The sequence below is a fragment of the Arachis ipaensis genome, chromosome B9, assembly GCF_059453495.1.
Source record: "Arachis ipaensis isolate K30076 ecotype BB chromosome B9, ASM5945349v1, whole genome shotgun sequence".
NCBI classification, from domain to species: Eukaryota; Viridiplantae; Streptophyta; class Magnoliopsida; order Fabales; family Fabaceae; genus Arachis; species Arachis ipaensis.
This window is the reverse complement of record NC_142444.1, coordinates 157,017,212-157,044,421: the sequence shown is the minus strand read 5'-3', so window position 1 is coordinate 157,044,421 and position 27,210 is coordinate 157,017,212. Positions and strand designations below refer to the sequence as shown.

The window sequence follows — 27,210 nt, the reverse complement described above, 5'->3', positions numbered from 1 at the left end:
AGTGACATGCATGGTTTCCTCAATAGTTTTGGAGTTCTTGTTATAAACTCTATATGCCTTGATATGAGTGGAATAACCCAGAAAAATGTCTTCATGTGTTTTAGGATTAAATTTTCCTAAGTTTTCTTTGATATTCAGAATGAAACACTTGCAGCCAAACACATGAAAGTAACTAAGATTGGGAGGATGCCCTTTCCAAAGTTCATATGGGATTTTCTTCAAAAACTTTCTAATGATGGTTCTATTTAAAACATAGCAAGCTGTATTCACAGCTTTAGCCCATAAGAACTTGGAAATTTCATATTCACATAACATAGCTCTAGCCATTTCTTGTAAACTTCTATTTCTTCTTTCTACAACACCATTTTGTTGAGGTGTTCTAGGACAAGAGAAGTTATGTGATATGCCTAATTCATCACAAAAAGATTCAAAGTATTGATTTTCAAATTCTTTACCATGATCACTGCTAATTGAAATAATTTGTAAACCTTTTTTATTTTGAATCTTTTTGCTGAATTTCTCAAAAACAAAAAATACTTCATGTTTATGAGCTAGAAAGAATGCCCATCCAAACCTAGTATAGTCATCCACAATTACCATGCCATAGCTTTTTCCTCCAAGACTTTGAGTCCTAGTTGGTCCAAACAGATCAAGATGCAACAACTCCAATGGTTTCTTAGTTGAGACATCTTCCTTGGGTTTGAAAGAGGTTTTTATTTGTTTACCCATTTGACAAGCATCACAAACGACGTCCTTATCAAATTTTATATTAGGAAGACCTCTTACTAAGCCTTTCTTTACAAGCTTAGAGATTTGGAACATGCTAGCATGTCCTAATCTCTTATGCCACATCCATTTTTCAAATTCCATTGAAGAAAAACAAGTTACATTTTGAACTTTAAGATCATCTAGTGTGAGACCATAGACATTGTCACTTCTTTTGGCAACAAACAAAATAGCCCATGTTTTCTCATTAATGACTCTACAATCAGATTTTCTAAAAGTTACAGCATATCCAAGGTCACATAATTGACTTATACTCAATAGATTATGCTTTAACCCGTCAACTAAGAAAACACTATTAATGCAAGTAGAAAAATCTTTTCTAACCTTACCAATGGCAATTATTTTACCTTTACCATTATCTCCGAAAGTGACAAATCCTCCATCATACTTGTTGAGTTTAATGAAGAAAGTATCCTTTCCGGTCATATGCCTTGAACAACCATTATCAAGATACCATATGTCCAATTTCTTCTTGGATGTAAGGCAAACCTGCATGTTCTTCAACTAACCTTAGGTATCCAAATCCATTTAGATCCTTTGATGTGAAATCTTCTTGGTTGCCCAAGAGCATTAAAATCATGAACAACTTTATATAATTTACTATCATTACCAAAAGACTTAAGAAAGATGAAACATTGAGGAGGATCATGACTATTTCTATTGCACTTGTAACAATGATTTTTGCCCACTGATTTATGAGATTTGCTGAATCCTTTTGGTTTGAAAAGCTTGGAAGATGAGGCTTCAGATTTTTGAATGTTTTGTTTGAAAACAGCCTTATTTTCCTCTTTGAATCTAAGTCCAGATTTTTCAGACCCAAACCTTTGACAAGCAAGTAGTTTGTTCAGATTTTTAGAACCTTGAGCAAACTTTGCTAAGTCTTCATTCAAATTTTTAATTTGTTCATTCATATTTTTGTTTTCAGAAATCAAATAAGTGGAAGCAGTAACTTTATGTTTGAGTTTGAATTTCTCTAATTCAGCTCGCAAAGCACTATTTTCTTCTTTTAAAAAATTTTCATTACCAATTTCGGTAGCCTTAACCTTTTTCAAAAGAAGATAATTTTCTGTCCTCAATGCCTCGTTTTCTTTCTTACATTTTGCATACTTATCCAAGAGTTTCTTAGAGTTCACAGAAATGTCTTTGATAATGTAGTGCAGTTCATCGATAGATAAGTCAGAGAAATCTACCACATCTTCATCATCTTGATCTGCCATCAGACATAGTTGAGCTTCTTGATCTAAGCTCTCCGAACTAGTGTCGTTCTCCAAGTCCTCCCATGTTGCCATCATCACCTTCTTTTTGTCTTTCTTGGATTTTTTGCCTTTCTTAAGTTGAGGGCAATCTGACTTGAAGTGACCGGGTTCCTTGCAGTGGTGGCATGTGAACTTGACTTGATCTTTCTTGAAGTCTTTGGATGAGGAGCTTCCTTTGCCTTTGCTTTTGTATCTTAGTAGTCTTCTCATTTTTCTTGCAAAGAGCACCATTTCTTCATCTGAGAAACGTCATCAGATTCTTCTTCTTTGGCTGTCATTCTTGATTTTAGTGCTATACTTTTCTTTTGTCATCTTTGTCTTGAGACATGTGAGTGGTTTCATAGGCCAGCAGCTTGCCTCTTAGCTCATCATAGGTGATTTTGATCAAATCATTCCTTTCAGAGATGGCTGTGCTTTTTACTTCCCATTTCTTAGTGATAATTCTCAGGATCTTCCTCACTAATGTTTCTTCGAATAGTTCCTTCCCATGGCATCCAGATTGTTGATGATTATTGAGAACTTTTCGAATATTTGATCGATGCTCTCATCCTCTTTCATACTGAACATTTCATACTCCTTCATCAGCATGTCAATTCTGGTCTCCCTCACTTGCTTAGTACCTTCATGAGTAAGTCTGAGCTTATCCCATATTTCTTTAGCCGTTTTGCACCTTGACACTTTTCTGAATTCTTCAAAACTGATTGCACAATGCATCAGGTTGATTGCCTTGGCGTTGAGTTCAACCTTCTTCTTTTTTTCATCTGTCCACTCGCTGTCTTCTTTTGCCACAACTTCTCCATCAACATTTTGTTTAGTGGGAACGTCAGGTCCATTGAGAATGATCTTCTAGATGTTGTAGTCGATTGACTGCACGAAGATTCTCATTCTTTCTTTCCAGTAGGAATAGTTGTTGCCATTGAAATAGGGAGGTCTATTATTAGACTGCCCTTCAGTGAGAGTGAAAGCCACGATGTTGGGATTCATGTTGTTGGCCATGAATCTTTACTACAAGCTGTGAAGCTTGACTCCTTGAGACCTTGCTCCTGATACCAATTGATGGAACTGCTTGAACTTGAGAAAGGGGGATTGAATCAAGTTGGCTCAAAATTAACTTTTCAAGCTCTGTTTTTGCAAAAGCTAAATATGCAGGAGATTTTTTCATTTTGTCTCATACTCAGAAATAAAACAGAGAAGGAAAGAAGAGATAGAGGCCAGCATGTATCCTGGTTCGGTTTCTAAGTGCCATGAAACCTACATCCAGTCTCCACCACAGCCATGGTAGAATTTTCACTATAATCAAACAGATTACAAACACCAATACTAATGAATTACAATCCAATTCATCTAGTATCTTCCACTAAGCTTTTTACCCCAAAGCCTAGCAACCCAAGTGCTGTCCCAACTTAGAAGGGGAACCTAACCAGATTCAAAAACACCAAGTGCTATCCCAACTTGGCAAGGGGAACCCGCATATTCAATCTACCACCAAGTGCTATCCCAACTTGGTAAGGGGAACTAAACCTTAGTTCAACAAAACCATATGATACAGAAACATTTCTTGACTTTTTCATGCATCTCTCTTGCCTCTTCTCTCGTGGCTTTTTCAACTCACATTCATAAGCCTTTTTCTCAAACACAGAAAGATGACATTAGATAGCCATAGCAAAGAAAATCTGAAATGAAGCACAAATTGAAGGAAAAGAATTCAGCTCAAGTATGTTGAGATGATGCTCTTGTATCACTCTCTTTTACTTGATTTCAAATGTTGAAGTGAGGTCTGTTTTATATCTTCAGCTTGCTCTCCAATTTGCTTCTTACTTTTGCATGTCCTTGCTGCCCGTTGGAGCTGTCACAGCTAGCATGTAGTCCTTCTTCATCATGCTCCACTACCTCTGCTGTCCTTTATTTTTCTTTCTTCCTTGGCATGCTCTCCTTTTTCATTTTGCTCCATTTTCCTGCTGCTATTGCTTTTGTGTTTTGCTCACCCACTAGCCGAATTTGCTCTGCTAATGTTTTTGGGAGAGTGGAGATATCCTTGTGTCCTTCTTGCTTTCACAGAATCACACTTGTCCTTGCATGATCCAGCTATCCTCTTATAACATTTAGAAAATACATAGCCATTTAATTTGCTAAACGGTGCTTTGAGAACTATTGGGGGCCGTGAAATTTGTTAGATTGGAATCTACAATCTCAATATAAGGACTAGTTTGTGTTTAGAAGAAGTTATTGTCTGATCCCAGTTGTGATCTCTATTCTCTAACTGCCAACAAATATTTAACTATACACTTCCAGCTATAGTGAATTTAATAAATAGTAACATTTAACAGGGCGTTATTGATATCTGCTGGGTACTGAGCTTATTGAATATTATAAATGAAATTCACAACTTCCTACTCAAATTTTATTGTTGTTTATTCCCATTATTACCTTATTATATACTGCCAATGTTACTCTGGTAGTGAGTTGACATTATTGCCTCCCAACCAAGTGGGATTAATATCAGCGATCACCACTAGCTTTGACCATATATATACATATTTGCTTTAACTAATTCAAGCCATTGGATATTAGTTACGGAATCACAAATAATTTCTTGCTATTGTGATTTTTTTAATATATTGGAAATTAGCAACATGAGAATTGAGAAGACAACACCAATCTACAATGCGTAATTTATAAAATGAGACAACATGTGGAAGCAAGGTAGAGAATAGAGGTGTGTATGGGTCAGGTAAAACTGAATTTGAGGTGATTCAGACTCGATCCGAAATATATACCGAGTTTATTTGTTAGATCCAAACCTGACCCTAGATCTGATGAAATCTATACACTTTCGGGCCACGATTATATCGGGTAAAAACCGGGTGAAAATCGGGCCATTAACATTATATTACCTTGATACCTTCTTGTAAGTTAACATGTAAAAATATTCAAATTTCCAAGACTCCAACTATTATTTGACATGACAAAATTCACTTAAAAAAATATAACAAGAACCAACTCTTCTCTAAAATTAAAGCATAACCACAATCAATACTAATATTGCCTAATAACACCAAATATTTAAATCAATACAAATAACACAAGATTATGCATTAATCTAAAATCTTATACATTTTAAACATAAAACATTAACTTATAGTCTTATATATAATGACTAATAATATAAAATATTAAGGTTTACAATACTTAAATTCCACATAATAATAGTCATCATCCATCACTAATAACACAAAATATTAATTGTATATGATGATCGGGCCACCAGGCCGATTTCGGGTGACCCGAGCTATGACCCGAACCCAATCCGAAATAATGACCGAGTTTATTTTTAAGACCCTTATCCGACCCTAAACTTGATGAAATCACACCAAATTAGCCTCTAAAGTGTTCGGAACCGGATCGAATCTTCGGGTCGGACCGGACCATGCACACCCCTAGTAAAGAGCAAAATGAAGATGATTGGTGCTCTATAATTGAAGCAAGAGGAAATGTCAGTCATAAAAAGCCAATACATAAATCAAACGGTCCATAAAATTCAAGCTCCAACTAATCCTTAAAATGAGAGCCATAATTGACAAGGTGTTAAAGGCATTTGCATTCATGTCAAAGGAAACCGAGGGCAGAAACGTCTTTTAAAATCAACATAGCAGTAAAGTAGGATACTACTGTCTAATGTCTACTAGTAAATATATATATTTTTAATATATAATATACGTAATATATATAAAATAATTAGTAAAATGATTAATAATATTATATCATATATAAATTTTTACTTTAATTTATATTATGTATGTAAATGGTGGTTATATAATTTTTAAAATTTAATTTTATTTATTAGATTTAATAATTATAGGAGCGGGTAGGAGCGGGACGAATACCCACAAAAGCGGGTTAGGGTTTAACATTTTACAACCCGCGGGTAGGGCGGGGCAGATTTGATGCGGGTTTTCTGTAGGACGGGGCGGGATCGAGTAGAGCAAAAACCCGCCCCTACCCGCCCCTACCAGCCCCGTTGCCACCCCTAACTAGTTAGTAGTAGGGTCTTTATTATAGACGCGCAGTAACGCTCCCTCTCGTAAAACCTTACGCTGCAGGATGCCAAATTATTATCGACCGTCATTACCGTTAAGCCCTTTTATTTTCACATTAATTAGGGTGAGCTTAATACACTTCATTACTCGCGCACACACACACTCACTCTTCTTCACTGGCTCTCTCTCTCTCTCTCTTTCTCTCTCTCTCTCTCTCTCTCGTTCTGCAGAGCGACAATGGCGGCAACAAGTCACCTCGTTGCTCACGCTGCCTTGTTCCTCTCTCTGGTTTTTCACATGCATCTTCTGGTTAGCGGCTCTACCAGCCAAGATAAAGAGGCTCTTTTGGCCTTCAAAGCTGGTTCAGACGCGTCGGAGAAGTTAACGAGTTGGAACAACAGCACCAACCTGTGCAGCTGGGACGGTGTCTCCTGCATCAACAACCGAGTCACGCGACTCGTTCTGGAGAACCTCGACCTCCAAGGTTCCATTCAACCATTAACTTCACTCACTCAACTGCGAGTTCTCAGCCTCAAGCGAAACCGTTTCTCTGGAACCCTTCCTTCTCTCTCTAACTTCACCGCCCTCAAGCTTCTCTTCCTCTCTTACAACCACTTCTCCGGTGACTTTCCAGCCACAGTGACCTCTCTCTTCCGCCTCTATCGTCTCGATCTGTCCCACAATAACCTCTCCGGCGAGATTCCGGCGACAGTCAACCACTTAGCCCACCTTCTCACTCTCCGTCTCGAGGAGAACCGTTTCTCTGGCTACATTCCTGGCGTCAACCTCCCAAACCTGCAAGACTTCAACGTCTCCGGGAACCTCCTCTCCGGCGAGATACCGAAGTCGCTCTCGGCTTTCCCCGTATCCTCGTTCGGGCAAAACCCTTCTCTATGCGGAGCCCCGATTCAGAACTGCACCGGAGTGGTGCCTGACCCTACAAAACCCGGATCCGAGGGCGCCATTGCGTCCCCAGTGGTGCCACGTGGCGGCGCCACAACAACAGTGTCATCTTCCCCGAGTTCAATGCCAGCAAACGACGGTGGAGCAGCTCCAAAAACATCGAAAACACATAGAAACGGAGGTTCGAAGATAAGCCCGGTGGCTCTAATAGCCATAATTGTGGGCGATGTATTGGTACTGGGCATTGTGTCATTGCTTCTATATTGCTACTTCTGGAGGAACTACTCGGCGAAGTTGAAGGAAGGGAAAGGGTCAAAGCTTTTCGAGAGCGAGAAGATTGTGTATTCTTCGAGTCCGTACCCTGCACAAGGAGGAGGAGGAGGGTTTGAGAGGGGGAAAATGGTGTTCTTCGAAGGCGAGAAGAGGTTCGAATTGGAGGACTTGCTTCGAGCGTCTGCTGAGATGCTGGGAAAAGGTGGGTTCGGAACGGCGTACAAAGCGGTTCTTGATGATGGGAACGTTGTTGCGGTGAAGAGGCTGAAAGATGCGCAGATTGGAGGGAAGAGAGAGTTCGAGCAGCACATGGAGCTTCTTGGAAGGTTGAGGCATCAGAATATCGTGAGCTTGAGGGCTTACTATTTTGCCAGAGATGAGAAGTTGTTGGTCTACGATTACATGCCCAATGGAAGCTTGTTCTGGCTCCTTCATGGTACGTCATGCTTTCTTTTCCTTCCATTTTTAGTGGGTCACATGAGATTCATTTTTGTTCTTTACTTGCCCTTCAAAGCGAATAAAGTCAATTCAATTCAAATTCTTTGCTTTCATTTTCTGGCAAGATAAAGATAGGAAGATACCCCCAAAAGAGAGAGGGCGCCATGCATCTAATTATACATTGATAAATTATGATATTATACAATCAAAGGTTACCTATATGCATCAAAGCCACAACGCTGCTTTATCTTTAATTCCCCGCCGGGAAGAGGGGGGGGGGGTCCATTTTGAGGCTCCTCCAAAATTTGAAGTAGGACCACTCACTCATACCATGTGATATTTTGTTATGAGTACTTTCTTTTCTAACAAACACTGTAATAGTATGATAATATTCCATGCCCATAATAATAGTATTTTTTAATGCATTCCCTTCCCAAACCATTGAAGACAAAAGTAACTGTTGAGCTGAATAAACAGTATTCCTTCACAATCATAACCACGTTTGAATAGGGAACTATTGTATATTTGTGTTGCATTATGCAAAACAAAACACACTCTGCATCGCCTAGGACTAAGACACCGGCTTTATTCAATTACTTTAAATTTAAAAAAAAAAAAAAGAATACAAGTGGTGTCTTTATTTTAGTTCAGCCTCGTTAGCTTTATGTTCTTTTGCAGAACCACATTTGGCCTTTCTCCTCTCGTCGTTTACCGCATCAATGATAATGAACATGGCTAAATAAGTGCGTTGGAAAATAAAAGTGGCAAAATGGTAATTTAACTTGGTTGTCCGTGAAACAGGGAACCGAGGACCGGGGAGAACCCCACTGGACTGGACCACTCGGCTCAAGATAGCAGCTGGAGCGGCGCGTGGCGTGGCCTTCATTCACAACTCGTGTAAGTCCCTCAGGCTCAACCACGGAAACATCAAATCCACCAACATTCTCTTAGACAAGCAGGGAAACGCCCGGGTATCAGATTTTGGGCTCTCCGTGTTCGCGGGCCCAGGCCCATCAACATCTGGTGTCAGATCCAACGGCTATCGTGCTCCCGAGGTGTCATCTGACGGTCGAAAACAGTCCCAAAAGTCTGACGTGTACTCGTTCGGTGTATTCTTGCTTGAGTTGCTGACGGGGAAGTGCCCCTCGGCGGTGGAGGGTGCTGGTGCGCCCGCGGTGGACCTGCCAAGGTGGGTCCAGTCCGTTGTGAGGGAGGAATGGACCGCTGAGGTATTTGATTTGGAGCTGATGAGGTACAAGGACATTGAAGAGGAGATGGTTGGGCTGTTGCAGGTTGCTATGGCGTGCACTGCCCCTGCACCTGATCAACGGCCTAGCATGAGCCACGTGGTCAAGATGATCGAGGAGTTGCGTGGGGTCCAGGTGTCACCGTGTCATGACACGTTGGACTCTGTGTCTGAGTCACCTTCCGTCTCCGAAGATGCATGTGGAGCTAGTCAGTGAATAATAAACCTTAGGTAGCGTTGTAAATCAGATCATTGGGTTTTTTTATCTTTTTTTTTTTTCCCTTCTAGCCCTTTGACTCACTCACCTGAATTCCGAGTTAAATTTTCGATCAAGGGTGTCCTCAAATTACAGCATGTGAATGCGATGTGGGTTTATAGAGTAAAAAATGGGACTCTGATTTACAAGGTGAAAATTTTCCCTTTCTAGAATTCGTTGACTAGTATGTTTAGGCATTGGTTGGTGAAGGCATTCTTGGGTCAGTTTGATACTGGTTGACATTGTCCAATTGGGTTTCCCGAAGAAAATCAAATCATACCTTGCCATGTTTTGATGGAAAGACATTTCATTAGGACAGCTTAATTATGGGTGATGTTGTCCGAAATGGACCCTCAAAGAAAATCATTTCTTCTTTGATTAGCAAAATTAAATTAGACTTGAGTTTGTGATGTCATTTGCGACCAGCAATAAGAGACACACAAGACCCAATAGACAGCTAGCATAGCCATAGCTCTATATCTTATAATTAACTATTAAAAAAATAAGTAGTTTACAAGATGAAAAAGAATGAATTAAATAATGAAGTTTTAGTTATAAGTGGTGTATTTGCAGCTAAGGTAGGAGGATTAGAAGTGCATGACCTCAGGTGCAAGGTTGAGAAGCCTTGACAAAGTATTAGGCAAGAACTTCCTAGCAAACAGAAAACAAACATTTGTGCTGTTCCCATTATACTGGCATCTCTTGCTCCTTAGCTTCTCCAAGAACTCCACAGTGACCTCAGATCTCATGAACGTTGCTGGGTGTGGACCACCCCTTGACCAGTCAACAAAGGTCAAACTCCTATTAGAGTTCCCTTCCCAAAAATTGATGCTCACATATGTTGGCAAGTAATGTTCGTCTGCATAACATGAACCTCTGCAATATTGCTGAAAAATTGGGAAGTACTTTCTGTCTGATACCACTTCAAGTGCAAGCTCTCTGTCCATCTCAAACCATTGGGACCCTTTTCTCCATTGCCTAAGGCTCACGTCCGGCAGCATCCGGATGCTATATCGCCCGCGACCCACCGGACTGTTCTCATCATAGGCCATGACATAGTTTTGTGTTGAGTTCATTAAGTATGAGTAGACGGTTGTGAAGTTGAAGATTGGTATGCATGATTCCGATAAGAGAACGAATCTTTGGTTTGAGACATCAAGGAGTGCGTTTGCCAGAAGGCGACGCTCTGCTTCAACCATGTTCACATTCCCCCATTGCACTTCCTGCATTCATGTCATAACAGATATTATTAACTAGTGAAGGTTTCTGGTTGTGAATAATGAAATATCAGTCAAAGGGAATGCCTCAGTTAGGGTCTCACATTCATGCAAATGGGATATGCCTTTGTAGCAATCAATGTATTCAAAATAATTAAATGTATCAACCTTCGTACAGTTGAAATTAAATGTACCAAATAAGTCAAGAGAGGCCCATGACTGGTGAATGCGACCATACCATACCATACCCATAACTTAAGCTAGTGATAAAACTTTATTTTATTTTACCGTTTTCCCTACCCATAATTATCGATTTATCTTTCTATAAATCATTACCATTAGTCCGCAATATGTTGTATTTCCTATTTTATTGTCTCCTTTCCGTTTTAATAGGTTTCCCTTTAACTGTTTTCATTAGAATAAGCAGTTTGCATAGCAACAAACATAACAAGACAATTTGCACAGGACAACAGAGACTATCCTATGGTTTGATTTCGATAATCTAATCAACATTAATAATTCAGATGAAGGCAAATAGGTAAACAACGTAACAAAGTACTACTAACTAACCTTGCCGGGAATTCTGCGGCCATGAAACACTGAATTCTTCTCAGGTTGTGAAGCATTGAAAGATGGATTGGAGTGCACGTATATTGAGTAATACCCTTCATGCCCTTTGAAGAATTGTTCCCACAAAGGTGCAAAGAACAAAGGACCCCTTGTCAAGAACATGAATGCCACCTTTGGAACTCTATCAAAGGGGTACTCAGGGATCTTTGCACTCATTGAAGCCCTCCACATAAGCTCCTTATCATCCATGTCATGCATGATTGGAGGAGGCTTAAGGAACTCCTTTAATCCTACATGGCTGTGATTGGACGTCTGTGTTTCCGTGATCGGTGGTGGTGGCGGCGGCGGCTGCATAGACGCTTTTCGGGGTAAGGCTGAGACTGATAACTGAGTGAATTGGAGACTAAAGGTGCAGTCTTTAAGGTAGAAACTAAAGATGACTCCAATGGTGACACCAAACCCCAGAATCAAGATATAGGTAAGAAACCGAACAAAATGGAGTTGAGCATTGAAAAGCTTGGAAACAGAATTTACAGGGTATTGACTAGTTGAGCTTTTCATTCTTTTTGGGGGAGTAAATAGCAAAAGAAAAATTCCTTGATAACAAAATATTTGAAAAGATGAACAATTTACAGAATCTGTTCCTTGCTTTATGGTGTTGATGAGAAAGCTTGAAAGACAAGTTGTAGCAGTGAAAGTGTCAGCAACAAACTTATGTTCTGATCAAAATCTCTGTGATCACAAATAATGACTCAATCAAATAAGGATCTGCTGACCCAATATATGAGGGATAAGAAAAGAAGTTAAAGGACAAAAGAATCTCCAAAATGTTCAGAGATAGTATATAAATAAGGAAAGTTTGATAGAAATCAAAATCTCTCCCCCACAATTTAATGGAGGAGCAGCTGCCATACACAACAAGTTGATGATGGCTTCGGAGACCACTGAATAGAAGAGTCTCCGGCTAGTTCTTTATACTCTTAACCCTTTTGTTCAATTTCTTCTTTCTTCTTTCTTCTTCTTTTGTTCCAGAAAGAATAACAGCTTCCTATGAAAGCAACTAAATAAAATTGGCCAATAAAGAAGGAAACCGTTAAGCGCTCGTTTCAGAAACCTGTAGAAGATTATGTTGTGTTACTTTTGGTTACAAGGAACCATTATTTATATCACACAAGACAACACGCCCCCATTGGAAGCATCTCTAATCACTAATAATTAAGTTATTTATGTGGTGCCATCTGTTACTCAATTATGGGACGTTTTCTATGTGTAATTTTTGACATTGGAATATGTATTGTATGTTATGTTATGTTATGTAATAATGTTACGACGAGGACTAAGTTACGTAGCCGCCACCGCAATGGTCCTTAGTATTACTATGCCAACGCGTTCCTGTGTTATCCCGTGTTTGGTTACTGACTTGCGTTTCTTCTATTCCATTTTTTTTAAATTAAAAAATTATTATTTATTTATTTATATGTGGATCCCTTAAAAGGCGAAAAGGGGTGTTTGATGCCCAATAAGGGGGATTCCAAATGGAGAAGCCACCACGCATATTGAAGACTTTTCAGCCAAGGGAAAGAGAAAGGGAAAGGGAACATTCCAAATTTCCAATAATCAAGCCCACCTTGCTGTTTCAAGTTGAAGTTTCAAGTTGAAGTTTCAAGTTTAACATGCTCTTTTGTTTTGGCAATGAAATATTGAAAAGATATAAAAATAGGGTAATATTACGGTCAAAGAAGCCAGACAACTGGAAAATTCGTATAGATAAATTATAATAGGAAAAATAAAGGTAGACAGTGAAGATATTAAACAATATGAATAATAGATATATCGGATGTTAATTTTACTAGGTGTACGGATGATTATTTTAATATTAAGATTTAGGTGGGTAATTTAGAGGTGTAGTGTGTTTTTATTTAATTGGTGGTTGTTCATGTTGTTCAAGATAGTCATTGTTTACCTAGCACTCTCCATTATAATAATATTTTAATATTTTATTAACATTAAAGTATAAATTAACTATTGGTTATAGATAGGGGTGTTTATGGTCGAGCCAGGCTAGATTTAAGTAGATTCAGATCTGGTTTTAAAAGGACACCGGATCTATTTTGATTCGATTCGAAGTGACTCGAAAAGAAATCGGGTTAAACCGGGTTGACCTGATAAAATATTAGTATACAATTATATACAAATTTGTAAATTTTATATATTAAAATAATAAATTTTTACTTTTAAAAATAAATTTAACAATTGTTAGCTCATATTTATATTAAAATAAATTATTTTAAAGCAAAAATAATATCGTATAATATAAAAAATATTAATTAAATTATAAAAGTATAATATAACATTACTAATTAATTCAAATATTTTTTTTTGTAAAAAGTAACTTCGGGTCGGCCCAGGCGACCCAAAGCGAAACCCGAGTCCAACCCGAAAACAACACTGGGTAAGAAATGAAAGTCCGAACTCAATAAAATATGTCTCGGATTCGGGCCAGATTTCGAGCCGGGTTAGGTCTTGAACACCCCTAGTTGTAGAGTCTTTTTTATTGAGAGAAAGTATTTTTTATCACTTTTGAGAAAAATAAGATTAAACACATTGTCATATTTGAGTATGTTTAAAAAAATATTTTAATTTTTTATTAAATTAAAATTGAATATATCAAACAAATAGGCACCTAAACTAATCGAAGTCAGTGGAATGAGGCTGGATTTACTTTGTGGACAATTGGACATAGTCTACTCTATAATAAGCCGCATGCTTATAAAATAGATTGACTTGAAATAATTTGACTCTCAAATGAAATGAATATATTCTTAGAAAAAAATAATGTCATGTGAATTATAATTATAATGAATTTCTTCTTGTGATAATTCATAATTAAGAAGTTTTATTTCATTATTTTGGTGATTAAAAGTTTTTTAATCCGAGGTCAAACTTAATATATAAATGGTATAAACAGATTATACATAACACTATATACTTAAAATAGAATTATCAATTCCACTAGAATGTTGATTCCTCCTTGGATTGTTTATGAAATTGTTGCTTTTGATGTCTAAATCTTTTGTTTCTTAAAATATATCCTTCAAAGAAGCTGTAAAGATTTGAAAAAATTTAACAAGATTTTCTAAAGATGGACATGTGATAAAATGAATGAACAAATAAAGTTATCATTTATAAGTCCATAGTAAATTTATTTTAGAAAAAAATTGAATCACTAGTATTTATAAAATGAGAAAATAAATCACAAAAAAAGGAAGTGAAAAAAAGATATTAATCGCATTTGGTTCTTGAAAAACCCACCAGCTAAAGTGTAAATAAAAGTGCAAGAAAACAAGAAAATAATAACAAAAGAAAGAAAGTGACATTCTTTGGAAATTAAAAAGGTTTCCAAGAAAATGAAAGGTTGTGTTTTATTTATTTGATGTATAGTTCATATGTCTTCGACGTAAGTGATGAAGGGCAGCAATATGGTATGAAAGACAAGAAATCCCGTTGCCGCCTATGTCTCAACTTTAAACTATTTTAAATGATTTGTGAATAAGTTAATGGTTTTCCTTGTTTTCTTCACGGTCAATTGTCCATTGATGGTGATATAGAACTTCGAAGTAGAATGATTTGTTATTATTATTATTTTAACAATAAGTATTATTAAATGGTCTTTTAATTAAATGATTGAAAGGTTTCATCTTATTTGTTATTCATTATGGGAAGAGTCGATCACTTGATGACTTCCTCAAAAACATCAAGGACACATAGGACACAGCAAAAGTTTATTACATACCACGTAAACAATTCTTAGCTTTTAAAATCAGTGTCTCTACCTCTCTTGGGACTTCAAAGTCAACATTCTACTCCCCACAACAATTCTACTTGTACAAAACTATGCATCCGGTTTAAATTTAAGAATGACACCAACCGCATAAAAGTCAGAATGATTTTGGTCACAAAGATAGGGGTAACCACAAAATAAAGGGCATAAGAGGTCAACACCAAACTACAAGTTTAGGTTTAAATATTCAATTTCCACATGCAGTTTGGGTTTCTCTTGAACAAAAGAACAGGTCATATTTCTGTTCTCTCTTCCCATAATTTTTTATCCGAGAATTGTGTTTCTTTTAGGATAAAACCAAATTAAAACCATAGCACATTAGCACATGATTTAACTCTGCTACTCATTAATCATTATAGTAAATTATCATTTCAAGCAAATTACTTGCATGCATTAACCAATCTGAAGGGTAAGTGAATTAATGTTAATAGAGTCCTTTTCGAAAATGAATAACAAACTCGTTGATAAATGATAACAGTTCATGAACCTATTGATCTAAAATTTCCAAGAATTTCTTCTTGTAAATATCATAACATGGTACATTTCTAATGCCAGTTTGCTTCATTAACATCATAAACCATAATCACCAAGGTATAACTTCTTCACATAGGTACCTAACTTGTTTGGTTACTTAACTTGCTTTTGACAGAATACAATACAGCAATTCCAGCCACAACACCAGCAATGAGAAATGAAGATTTCCCTATATGTAAACTGCCACTAGTATAAGCCCATATCCATCGAGATACAAATTGCAGCCCGCATGTATTTTTGAACTTCTGGATTGAAAACTCCTATGAAGGAAGATGCAGCAGTAGTTACTCACTCAGATTGTTACACATGCCATGTACTTTAGACAATTATTGCCTGAAATTTCCACTATCTATGGCCACTTGATTACAAACAATTATATTTCTATATAGGGCTACAAATTTTACAGAGAAAATGCAACGGAAGAAGCTCCTAAGTACTCAGGGAACCAGCTACTGCATTCTCTTCATACTTATACCCATAGTGTCAGCAAATTCAACCAAACTGGAATTGAAAGTTTCTAGAGAGAAATCCTGCACAAATATACTCATAGAAATTGTCTAAGTCTCATTAATTTGGAGTCTTCATGTGTTATTGATTTAAATATCCTCGCCGAACAATTTTCCAAAAACATGATATGATACATAAAAAGATGCATGACATAATAAAGAAAGAGTAATATATACACTATACAAGAACAAAAATATAAGTCGTCAAAAATACTTGTAAGGAAATTGGGGAATTTTATTACAATGTTTATTAGGAAACTCAATTCCTCACCTAATCAGACAAGACTATTTTGTGTTGTTCATTTATTAGGAATTTTGTTATGCATGTATTTTTTAAACACTAGATATGGAGAATTTATTAATAATTTGAAGGAACTAAAGGAAGTGCTCAAACTTTACAGCTCAATAGTCATTACTCATTACCTTTGGTAATTTATGCTGTTGGGCTAGGTGATCCACATGGAGCCTCACATTTGATGATGCAGCAACCCAGGCACCGCGGTCAACATCAGCGTATACATATGCAACAATGTCAAACAATGTTTTCGCTCCGCCTTCAATTGCTTTCAAGATATTAGCTTCTCTATTCCTACGGTTCCTGAAAATAGTGATAACAATCCTTACAGTCAGTGATTCTGACTTAATAACTGTTACTATTAACCTATATTCACATAAAGGAAGTGATTAAAGGATTGTACTTCAGATATCCACACAGCATCTGCTTTGGCCAGAGATTTATTCTCCCATGCATTGATATTAAAACATGTGGTGAGAGCTTGAGAAATTCGTATGTTGTTTGGAAGTATTCCTGCAGATGACAATCATACTAAGCAAAAGAACATCTAGTACATTGTTATTTTCTTTTATAATAACTTTCTCATGTCAATGGTTGATTTTCTAAAGTGCATGGTAATCTCTAGATCGCAGAGAACGCAATTCATTTTGAAAAAACTGAAGCCAATAATGCAGAGCAATGGTTCTCACTTGTAATCTGATATAAGAACAAGAACATAGATGCTTTTAGCATCATAACTAACAAGCTTTATTCCCACTTACAGTCATATTTCCACCAGAAGTTATGTCCAGAACAGCACTTCCTTGACTGAAACAAAGCAAATTGGTATGATATCAGAAGTCCTTATCAAAAAAGACCTAGAAGATGAAATAGGCCTTATGTTATATTGCAACTTCCAAAGAGGAAATCTGTTTCTTTTTATAAATCACACTATGCAAACTACCTATTTCTTTGTTCAATTTTGATAGGGGCATTTTTTTTCTTGGAGATCTAAGTGATGCTTAGCAAATAATAATAATAATAATAATAATAATAATAATAATAATAATAATTAAAAAAATAATATGACACTCTTATATTAGTCTCATCATTCTATGCTCTTCCTGTATCCACATATATCAACACATTCACTTGCCCAAAAAAGAAAGGAAGACAGCTAAAGCAGTTTTATTTTCTTAAGATAGCAAATCAGCTAACTTGGATTATCTGATATTCTGTGAAACATCCCCAGTTAGTTTGGTTATAGTATCTTTATTAGTAGACAGAACTAAAAATGATGTCATATGAAGGAAGATGTCTACAATGAAAGTACAGTAGTTCCAAATTTTAAACTATGATATTGTATGGAATCTTACCCTACACAATGATCCCCCACAATCAATGAGTGAGTGTTCTTGTGAAGCAGTGCCAAATGACCATCTGTATGTCCCTGAACCGAAAAAAGAATTTTTCATCTTCATCAGAACAGGGAAGCAATTTTACAGAGATTATAACATTTGAATTCAAGTAATGCTTGATATAGTTTGAGATATTTTTTAAACTTGGTGATGGAAAAGTTCAACCCTAGAGTGTTACTGGAAGAGTGCATGCTTGGTTTTTAACCTAGAACTCTAAGACACTCCTGCAAGCAAAAGCACATAGGATTTAAAGCATGGACAAAGCACAGGTTCACTGTTTGAAAGAACTATTGACACCAAGCTACGAATTAATTCAAACTTAAAAGGTTAAGCCATGTGTGCATGATACTCTTTGAGCATCTCCAACAGATTCTTTTATGGAAGTTTTCCATCATATAAGGAAAGGGTAAAATAAAGAAGTGGTGGATCTGCAATTAACCTGGTCATACATCTTAAATCAAATTTTGAAACGTATACAGTACATAAAGGAGTCCAAGTGGTGGAATGCGAATGTACAAGAAAAAATAAAAGCAAAAAAGGTGTGCTTTAAAGAGTGTTCTTTGTGCCGCAATGCAGATAATTGGAAAAAATATAAGGCGGCTAAGAAAGAAACAAAAGTGGCTGTAAGTGAAGTAAAAACGAGCATATGAGGGTCTCTACCAGTCCTTAGGCACGAAAGAAGGGGAAAAAGATATATATAGAATCGCAAAGAGCCGTGAAAGAAGAACGAGAGACTTGGATCAGGTTAAGTGCATAAAGGATAAAGACGGGGAGGTATTGGCTCAAGAGGAGAAGATCAATGAAAGGTGGAAGAACTACTTCTATGAGTTATTTAATGAAGGACAAAAGACTCTTCCGAGCCTTGGTCGATTATGCACGAGGGAAGAAGATCAAAACTTCGACTACTATCGAAGGATTCGAGAATTCGAAGTAAAAGAGGCTCTAAAGCAGATGAAAAATGGCAGGACAGTAGGACCCGATAATATCCCGATTGAAGTTTGGAAGGGCCTTGGAAAGAAATACGTCAGTTGGTTAATCAAGCTTTTTAATGAGATTTTAAAGTCTAAGAAGATCCCAAATGAGTGGAGGAAGAGTACCTTGGTACCTATCTACAAGAATAAAGAGGATATACAAAGTTGCGAAAACTATAGAAGGATCAAACTCATGAGCCATACCATGAAGTTATGGGAAAGGGTGATAGAACGGAGGCTGAGACAAGAGACAGAAGTAACAGATAACCAATTTGGTTTTATGCCAGGCAGATCCACCACTAAAGCAATATACCTATTAAGAAGGATGATGGAGAGGTATCGTAGTAATAAAAATAATCTACATATGGTGTTTATTGATTTGGAAAATGCGTATGATAGGGTGCCAAGGGAGGTCATATGGAAAGTTTTAGAAAAAAAAAAAGAATAAAGATCGCATATATTCGTGCAATTAAAGACATGTATGATGAGGCTACAACTAGTGTGAAGACTCAAGGTGGTGTGACAGAAAAATTTCCTATTGATATAGGATTACACCAGGGATCATCCTTAAGTCTATACATTTTCATATTAGTCTTGGAAGTACTCACAGAGCATATTCAAGAACCTGTATCATGGTGCATGCTTTTTGCCGATGATATCGTTCTTATGGGAGAGTCAAGGGAAGACTTAAATAAGAAGTTGGAGTTATGAAGAGAAGCTATAGAAGTGTATGGGCTGCACATGAGCCGTAGCAAGATGGAATATATGGAATGTAAGTTCGGCCTGCGAAGGGAAAACCCTAATATAGAGGTGAATATTGGAGATAACATCCTACGAAAAGTTAAGAGTTTTAAGTATCTTGGGTGTATTATATAGGATAATGGAGAAATTGAATAGCATGTAAATCATAGGATCCAAGCAGGTTGGTCAAAATAACGGAGTGCGTCTGGTTTTATATATAACAAAAAAGTGTCTTTAAAACTTAAAGGTAAATTCTATCGCACTGCTATCCGACTAACTATGTTTTATGGTACAGAGTGTTGGGCGGCCAAAGGGGAGCACGAACATAAACTAAATTTTGACAGAGATGAAGATGTTGAGATGGATGAGTGGTCATACGCGATTGGATAGAATAAGGAATGAAGATATAAGAGAGAGGGTTGGAGTAGCATCTATTGTGAAAAAGATGGTAGAATCGCGTATCAGGTGGTTCGGACATATGAGAAGAAGACCGACAGAACACCCAGTTAGGAAGGTAGATGAAATGAAAGATGGACAAGGGGTGAAAGATAGAAGAAGACATGAGAAGACCATCCATGAGGTGGTCAAACAAGATCTACATGTAAACGGTCTTTTTATAGACATGATACATGATAAAACTCAATAGCGTCGTTTGATTCATGTAACCGACCCCACTTAGTAGCATAAGACTTTGTTGTTGTTGTTGTTGTTTATACAGTACATAAGTTCTAGAAATTGACATTATTGCACCCAACATGGACAATTCAAGAAAGATGCTAAAATGTTAACATGACACGCCTGTTAAAAGAAGGATTACAACATGAAAAATACCGGTGCAAAAATAGCTCTTAATCTCTGACCACCAATGTTAATTTCATCATCTCCAGTAACTGAGGTATAGCCAAGTGACCAGTCATCTGTAATCCTAGAATATCAGTTGACCAACTTGGTGAAGTTTTATTTTTTGTATATCAGGTCAAAATATAGAAATCTAATAGATATATAAATAAAAATAATCTGAAATATACCTCAAAAATACTGATAAACATAGGATAAAAAAATATATATTTCAACTGAAGGGAAAGCCTTGATGAAATAGTAATATCTCTCCTCCCAAATCCCAGTAGATGGAAGCTTCATGCACTATGCCACCCTTTTTAAAATTGTATCAACTCATCCATGATGTGATCCAGACACCAAAATTATTTTGTAAATCAATTCAAATAATTTTAAAAATAGATTTCAATTTTCAAATATGAGATTCAGTCTCTAAATTGAATCAAATCAATTTCATTTTTTAATGATCTCAAAAATAGCAGAAGAAGAACTCTAAACTCTAATCATAGAGATTGTGAGAGATCCCAAATTTTGGGCTCTACAAAAGTAGTGTGACTACTTTAAGATTTGTAGCGAAGTCTTGGTAGTTTTGATATCATAAACCATTTACACAAATTCTCAATATATGAAATTTCATCATATCATGACAAATTCAAAATAATTTCATTTCTTTAACCAAGTTTCCAGCTGCACAGTTGTTGAGTTGACTAAGGAAATTATACTTGCCTGCAAACTGTCACCAAGAATATTACATAAAAACAAAAATATAACCTTTGCTTATGCGGCGCATGGTATTCTCATGTGCTAACAAGGTGGCATCAGGATTGCACTTTTGTATGACAGATAGACCTGTCATAAAGGTTTACAATATATGAGAATTAAAATAATCTGCAGATAATTACATCTTAAATATCAGTTTCCACATAGAAGACTGAACTAAGAACAGACAGTAGCTTCTGTCAGAAGACAGGAAAAAAAAAGGTGATAATTTGTGAGGTACACTTGAGTGCAGAGCTAACAAATATAAGATCATATCCAGCTTAGATGCTTTTTGTTACTCACTTAGATTTAGTTAAGAAATAACAAAGTGAAATGGCTTCTTATGAACTGCATACATTTCACCAACTGTACTGTGTACTCATAATGCAATGTGCACTAAAGGATCATAAACAGCTATAGTTCTAGGAATGACTTACCATCTACATGGTCATGGTGATGATGAGTAACAAAGACCACTAGTCTTCTTGGCAAAGTAGTAACAACTTTCTCTAGCTGATGATTACAGAGTCATAAGTTACATTTTAGTAAAACAAATTTGATAATATAGAAATTAATTATTAGTCCAAGCAATGGATCCATAGAAGAAATAGGAAACAAAGGAAAAATAAAAAGCATGTTTACACATAAATTGTTCAATAGTCATGTGAAAGTATACCTCTCCATGGAATCTTGATAAACATCCTGGATCAACAATTAGTGCATCTCCACATGCAATAAAATTATTATCCTCACAATCATTTGAAGCATTTGCAGGTGCAAATACAACCAAGTTTGTTGTGCTAAAAGGCTTTGCGGTTCTACTTTCCATAGGTATAAGTATAACACCAGGAGGGTACTCCTGAAAATGGAACAAGTTTTCCATTTTGAACCAGCATATAAAGAGAATGACTTTGAAAATTATAAGAAAATTATAGCAATGAAAGAAAAACCCCCTTTTCATCCATTTTGCACCAGCATATAAAAAATAACCCTGCTAATCCTTCCTTGGTTCACATTATCAAATTGCAGCCATAAGATGCGTATAAATAGTTTATTTTACAAATTCTTGGTTATCGAAAATTAACAATCCATGTCACATTTAAAGTTTCAACAACTCCCTAATCTGGAGGAGGTTTTCACTTTATTCAATAAGCACTAAGAAAGTTCAAGAAAACAAACCTGGTAGTTTATGGCTGGTGGGACTTTCCACTTAGCACAGTCAAATGAGTTGTTTATATGACCAACGACTACCAATGGTCCAACACGATCGTCTTGTGGCTTCACTTCCAGAAGCAAATTAAGACAGCTCTGGACGGACATCCATTTATGTGAATCTGCATATGTGAATTAGATATGCTGTTGACATAAATATAGTATCAAAATTCAAAATGGATCAACAAGCAAACACAGACTAATACTACATAAAAGTAAACAGCGGCATTGGTCTTTATTAAACTAGCCAATTCACTGCCTCGTCCAACGTAGGAACAAGCACTCATCCACTCGAAAGAAAGTGAAACAGAAAAACTGATTGGCACATGAGCTTGTAAACCTTCGACCTATTTGTCCTAACCAAATAAACATTCATGACATACTGCCCAATACAAACATCTTTTTATCATATTATGAACTACAGAAAACTTGGATAGCAAGGAAAGAGAAACCACCTAGCAAGGCAACGTCTTCAGTTACCAATTTTCCCGCAATGAAGACTGTGTTATGGGGCAAACCGGGTCCAAACGCAGCTTCCTTGATATATTTGTAAAACTTCCACTCTCCACCTTCAACTTCCCCAAACCCTATTTGTAGAAATACCTATATGCAAAAACATTTAACATGAATTTTGCAATCACCAAAGCACAAAATTCTAATTTCCTCAACAAGATATAGTCTTTACTCTTAAGTACCTCATTGAGTGCTGAACGAATGTCGAATTGACCCAAATTGAGCTCCTCAGAATGCGAGCCAGCCACTTCCACCGCAACCGGCGGCTCCGATCCTGGCTGCAACGGATTCAAGAGAGCGGAAGGCAAGTCCCAGAGATCAGAATCGACGAAGGAATCGTATTCTTGGTCGTGGAATTTGGGAGGGCGAGGCTGCTTGACGAGGAGGAACTCGTGATGGTTGGAAGGGTTTTCGATGATCAAAGCGAGTGTGTGAGCTGCCATGTGAATGGGGAAGTAGAGAAGAGTGAATTTTGAAGGTCACGGAGTGAGACAAGTGTAATTTTGGAGAGTCAAATTTAGATTAGAGAGTAATCATTTTCGTTGCAAACAAGGGAAATAGGTATCCCAGACTCAGACTCCAAAGGGAGGTAAGTGGGTGGCGCAGTCAACGGCATTTAAAGGTTACCACCGTGGTAGGTGGATGAGCCATCAGTGAAACAAGTTAGTTTGGTGGTCGGAACCATGTTTGGGTTTGCGAACAAGACAAACAGGACCACCCTGACAACAATACACATGCAATGACATAAACATTAGCTTTTTTTTTTTTTATATAATGATAATAAATTAAATATAAAAAAATAAATTATAATAATCTAATTTATTTTTATTTTTATTTAAAATATTTAAAAAAATATAATACTAAAAAATTGATAGAAATGATAAAAAAAGAAATTGTATCTTTTTAGTGTTTTTATATTTTTTATTAAAAAAATATAAAATATATTAATTCAATATTTTTAAACAAAATATTTTTTATTTTTTAGTGTTTCATAAAATTTTAGTAATAAATATAAAAGTACGAAAAGATAAAAAAATTCTTTTTAAAAAACTATAATTTATATCTTTGTATCAAAAGATATTTTTTCTTAAAAAAAATAATGTTTTTCATATAATAAATAAATAAATAAATATTTTTATATTATTATATTCAAAATAATTGATAAATAAAAATATTTTTTTATATGAGATATCCAAATATAAAATTAATTTTACTTCTCTAAAAGATCTTTTAAAAAAAGATAACTCGAAAATCAATCTCTCAAATTTTATTTTATTTTCAAATAAAGTATTGTTCATACCCTGACCCAAAAGCTCAAAGCCAGGCCCAATCAAGTTAAAGGGTCCAATCTAAAAGATTGGCTTCCACTGCATGTCCGACCTCCTCTAAGAGGTCAGGTTCGACGTAGGCAAGCAACCAACGCCTATCCAAACGAGTAACCGCTTTCCCCAAATCTCTCACCCACTTCTAGAAAAGAGATCTCAACAACCCTAAGATAAAGGGGCGGTTATCCACCATTAAAGGTGGAACTATTTCAACGGTGGTTATTCGCTCATCACCTATAAATACACTGACACCCCTCAGGTATATTTAAGTTCTAATATACTTAAACCTGCTTAACCCTTTGTTGACTTAGGCATCGGAGTGTCTTGCAGGTACCACCCCCACCCTTTCAAACACACAACTCGGACGGCGGCTCACTGACGTAGGACAAGTCGGAGACCACCTTCCTTAAATGCTTGGGCCTCACACACAAGCCCAATCATCATCTGGTTTCAGATAACCCCCAGAACATTAGCGCCATTGTTGGGGACCTGGAGATCAACGCACAATGGCGGACGATCAACATGAAGACGAACACATTGCATCCGAGTGTGATCAAGAGCATCAAGACACAGTCAATAATGACCAGGCAATAATCCCTCTACCAGGAATGGAAGAACCGCGTGGCGAAGGTCCCTCAGGTGTTCAAGGACCGAGGAAAATCTCCTCTAAGGTTCACCAGACCGAAAGGGAGGGACAATCTCATTCCACCGACCTCATGGGGTTACTACATGGCCACCAAGGTTGACTGGAGCGACAGCGTGAAGCGGAGAGGAGTCTAAAGAAAGAGATTGAGCGACGAAAAGAGCTTGAAGAAAAGCTCTCGAAGCTGGAATCCAATCTCCGAAATAAGGACTCTTGCGCAGATCGAGAGGATACCCATTGGGGGAAGAAGACCCGTTCACTGAGGATATCATGAGGGCTAAAGTTTCTAGGAACTTCAAAAGCCCTAATATGAGCTTGTATGACGAGACAACTGACCCGAAGCATCACCTCAGTAACTTCAAAAGTCGGATGTACTTAGCCGATGCATCGGACGCTACTCGTTGCAAGGCCTTCCCAACGACCTTAATGAAGGCGACCATGAAGTGGTTTGATAGCCTTCCCCCTAGGTCGGTCACCAGCTTTGACGACCTCTCGCGTAAGTTCTTTACGCGATTTTCAATTAAAAAATATAAGGTCAAGCATGCCCCAAGTCTACTTGGAGTAAAACAGGAGGTTGGAGAGCCCCTGAGAGACTACATGAAAAGGTTCAACAAAGCATGCTTAGAGATCCAAGACTTGCCTACTGAGGCAGTAATAATGGGACTCATCAATGGACTCCGAGAAGGACCCTTCTCCCAGTCCATCTCAAAGAGACATCCGACTTTCTTGAGCGATGTACAAGAACGAGCCGAGAAGTACATCAACATGGAGGAAAATGCCAGGTTACGAGAACCGAATTGGTGACTTGGGAACCCTCAACAATCAAAAGAAAGGGAAAGGGAGCCCAAGAGAAAGGAAGAAGTCGGATATGAGAAACCCAGAAGATATCATAACTACACCCCCATTGAGAGTTTTCCTCGTAGATGTGTACAGGGAAATTGCCATACCGAGAAGCTTCCTCCCCATGTCCAATAAAAAATAAAAAAGGGGGGAAGTCGTAATGAGTATTGCAAGTACCATAAGCTTTATGCATGGGCACTCAACGAATGATTACTGTGACCTAAAAAATGTGATAGAAAAGTTGGTCAGAAAATGTCGGCTGGACAGATATCTCATAAAAAAGTCAAGTAGTCAGGGAAAAAGGAAGAGAGATGATGCAGACCTTAAAAAGATAGGTCCACTTCCACAAACTCCAGAGCGACATATTCATATGATTTCAGGAGGGTTTGCTGAAGGAGGACTTACCAAGTCATCTCGGAAATGACACCTAAGTCTATCAAGTCGGGAGCGATGGACCCGACCTTCCTACCATCTCAAAAGGGCTGAAGTCCAAAATTTTAAGCATCGACTTCATTGTTGTCGATGTAACATCTGCTTACAATGCCTTGATAAGCAGAACGACTTTAAATCGGCTGGGAGCGGTTGTTTCTACCCCTCACCTTTGCATGAATTTCCCGACGTCAGAGGGAATTGCTACTATCAGAGGAGATAAGAAGTTGGCAAGGAAGTGTTACAATGAAAGCCTGAACCTAAAAGGAAAGAGTAAGGAAGTTAATACAGTGGAGCTCAGAGGGGTCCGAGCGAAAGAAGAGTTACAACCACAGCCCGGAGGAAAGACGGAAGAAGTCCATATTGGACAATAGGTCGGAAATAACACCAGCATAGGAGCCAATATAAGGGCAGAACTGAAGCAAGAGCACGTAAAGCTCCTATGAGAAAATTTCAACTTTTTCGCTTGGAAAGCCTCCGACATGTCTGGGATAGATCTCGAGCTTATGTCGCACAGGTTGACTGTCTACCTAGGCTCCCGACCTGTCCAGCAAAGGAGACGGAAGCTCGGGCCAGAACGAGCTCAAGTGGTCGAAGAACAAGTACAAGCCTTGCTAGAGGCCGGATTCATCAGAGAAGTCAAGTGTTCGGCCTAGCTGGCGAATGTGGTGTTGGTCGAAAAACAGAATGGCAAGTGGAAGATGTGCGTCGACTACACTGACCTCAACAAAGCATGTCCAAAGGACCCATATCCCCTACCCAACATTGATGCCATAGTAAATTCCAGCTCGGGATATCAATATGTGTCATTCATAGATGCCTACTCGGGATATAATCAAATCCGAATGTATAAGCCGGATCAGGAGAAGACATCCTTCATCACGCCCAAAGCGAATTATTGCTACATGGTCATGCCATTTGGATTTAAAAATGCAGGGGCCACATATCAAAGGCTGATGAATAAGGTGTTCGCACCTCACCTAGGAAGCTTAATGGAGGTATATGTAGTTGACATGTTGGTAAAAACCAAGGATGATGCCTGCCTCCTGAACGACCTCTCGCAAGTCTTCGACACCATAAGAAAGCGTAGGATGAGGTTAAATCCCACCAAGTGCACTTTCGCAGTAGAAGCCGAAAAATTCCTAGGTTCATGCTAACAAAAAGGGGGATTGAAGCCAATCCCGACAAGTGTAAAGCAATCCTAGAAATGAAGAGTCCGGTCTGTTTGAAAGAAGTCCAGCAGCTGAATGGCCAACTTGCGGTGTTATCCAGATTCTTGGTGGGATCAGCACTGAGATCCCTACCACTTTTTTCACTACTTAAAAAAATGCAAGTTCAAATGGATTCCTGAAATCGAGGAGGCCTTTTAGGAGTTCAAAAAGATT

The 27,210-nt window shown here is 37.5% G+C and overlaps 3 protein-coding genes across 4 annotated transcripts; 1 reads left to right on the top strand and 2 right to left on the bottom strand.

Moving 5' to 3' along the window:
* The first annotated feature begins 6,201 nt into the window (after nucleotides 1-6,201).
* LOC107618115 (leucine-rich repeat transmembrane protein kinase family protein) lies at nucleotides 6,202-9,496 on the top strand. Its single transcript, XM_016320055.3, has 2 exons — nucleotides 6,202-7,691; nucleotides 8,495-9,496. The coding sequence occupies exons 1-2, from the start codon at nucleotides 6,317-6,319 to the stop codon at nucleotides 9,154-9,156; spliced, it is 2,037 nt and encodes a 678-aa protein (XP_016175541.1). The 5' UTR covers nucleotides 6,202-6,316; the 3' UTR covers nucleotides 9,157-9,496.
* A 151-nt stretch (nucleotides 9,497-9,647) lies between these two features.
* LOC107618116 (Core-2/I-branching beta-1,6-N-acetylglucosaminyltransferase family protein) lies at nucleotides 9,648-12,295 on the bottom strand. Its single transcript, XM_016320056.3, has 2 exons — nucleotides 10,983-12,295; nucleotides 9,648-10,418 (listed from the first exon to the last, which is right to left on the bottom strand). The coding sequence occupies exons 1-2, from the start codon at nucleotides 11,541-11,543 to the stop codon at nucleotides 9,783-9,785; spliced, it is 1,197 nt and encodes a 398-aa protein (XP_016175542.1). The 5' UTR covers nucleotides 11,544-12,295; the 3' UTR covers nucleotides 9,648-9,782.
* A 2,964-nt stretch (nucleotides 12,296-15,259) lies between these two features.
* Nucleotides 15,260-23,335, bottom strand: LOC107618147 (Metallo-hydrolase/oxidoreductase superfamily protein). 2 transcript variants are annotated; one of them, XM_016320105.3, is made up of 12 exons: nucleotides 22,771-23,335; nucleotides 22,531-22,678; nucleotides 22,043-22,197; nucleotides 21,540-21,722; nucleotides 21,301-21,376; nucleotides 20,876-20,953; nucleotides 20,099-20,184; nucleotides 17,514-17,587; nucleotides 16,920-16,965; nucleotides 16,562-16,671; nucleotides 16,287-16,461; nucleotides 15,260-15,887 (listed from the first exon to the last, which is right to left on the bottom strand). In XM_016320105.3, the coding sequence occupies exons 1-12, from the start codon at nucleotides 23,029-23,031 to the stop codon at nucleotides 15,807-15,809; spliced, it is 1,473 nt and encodes a 490-aa protein (XP_016175591.1). In that variant the 5' UTR covers nucleotides 23,032-23,335; the 3' UTR covers nucleotides 15,260-15,806. The 2 variants fall into 2 exon arrangements, with proteins under 2 accessions (XP_016175591.1, XP_016175590.1); XM_016320104.3 differs by having other exon boundaries at nucleotides 15,260-15,617; nucleotides 22,771-23,330.
* Nucleotides 23,336-27,210: the final 3,875 nt, after the last annotated feature.

Excerpts from the sequence above, each read along its gene's own strand:
- LOC107618115 (XM_016320055.3), top strand. The coding sequence starts at position 6,317 with ATGGCGGCAACAAGTCACCTCGTTGCTCACGCTGCCTTGTTCCTCTCT. Across the intron at positions 7,692-8,494 it reads CTTGTTCTGGCTCCTTCATG|GGAACCGAGGACCGGGGAGA; the intron begins GTACGTCATGCT and ends TCCGTGAAACAG.
- LOC107618116 (XM_016320056.3), bottom strand. The coding sequence starts at position 11,543 with ATGAAAAGCTCAACTAGTCAATACCCTGTAAATTCTGTTTCCAAGCTT. Across the intron at positions 10,419-10,982 it reads GCCGCAGAATTCCCGGCAAG|GAAGTGCAATGGGGGAATGT; the intron begins GTTAGTTAGTAG and ends ACATGAATGCAG.
- LOC107618147 (XM_016320104.3), bottom strand. The coding sequence starts at position 23,031 with ATGGCAGCTCACACACTCGCTTTGATCATCGAAAACCCTTCCAACCAT. Across the intron at positions 21,377-21,539 it reads TATCAAGATTCCATGGAGAG|CTAGAGAAAGTTGTTACTAC; the intron begins GTATACTTTCAC and ends TGTAATCATCAG. Across the intron at positions 16,462-16,561 it reads ATGCTGTGTGGATATCTGAA|GAACCGTAGGAATAGAGAAG; the intron begins GTACAATCCTTT and ends CACTATTTTCAG.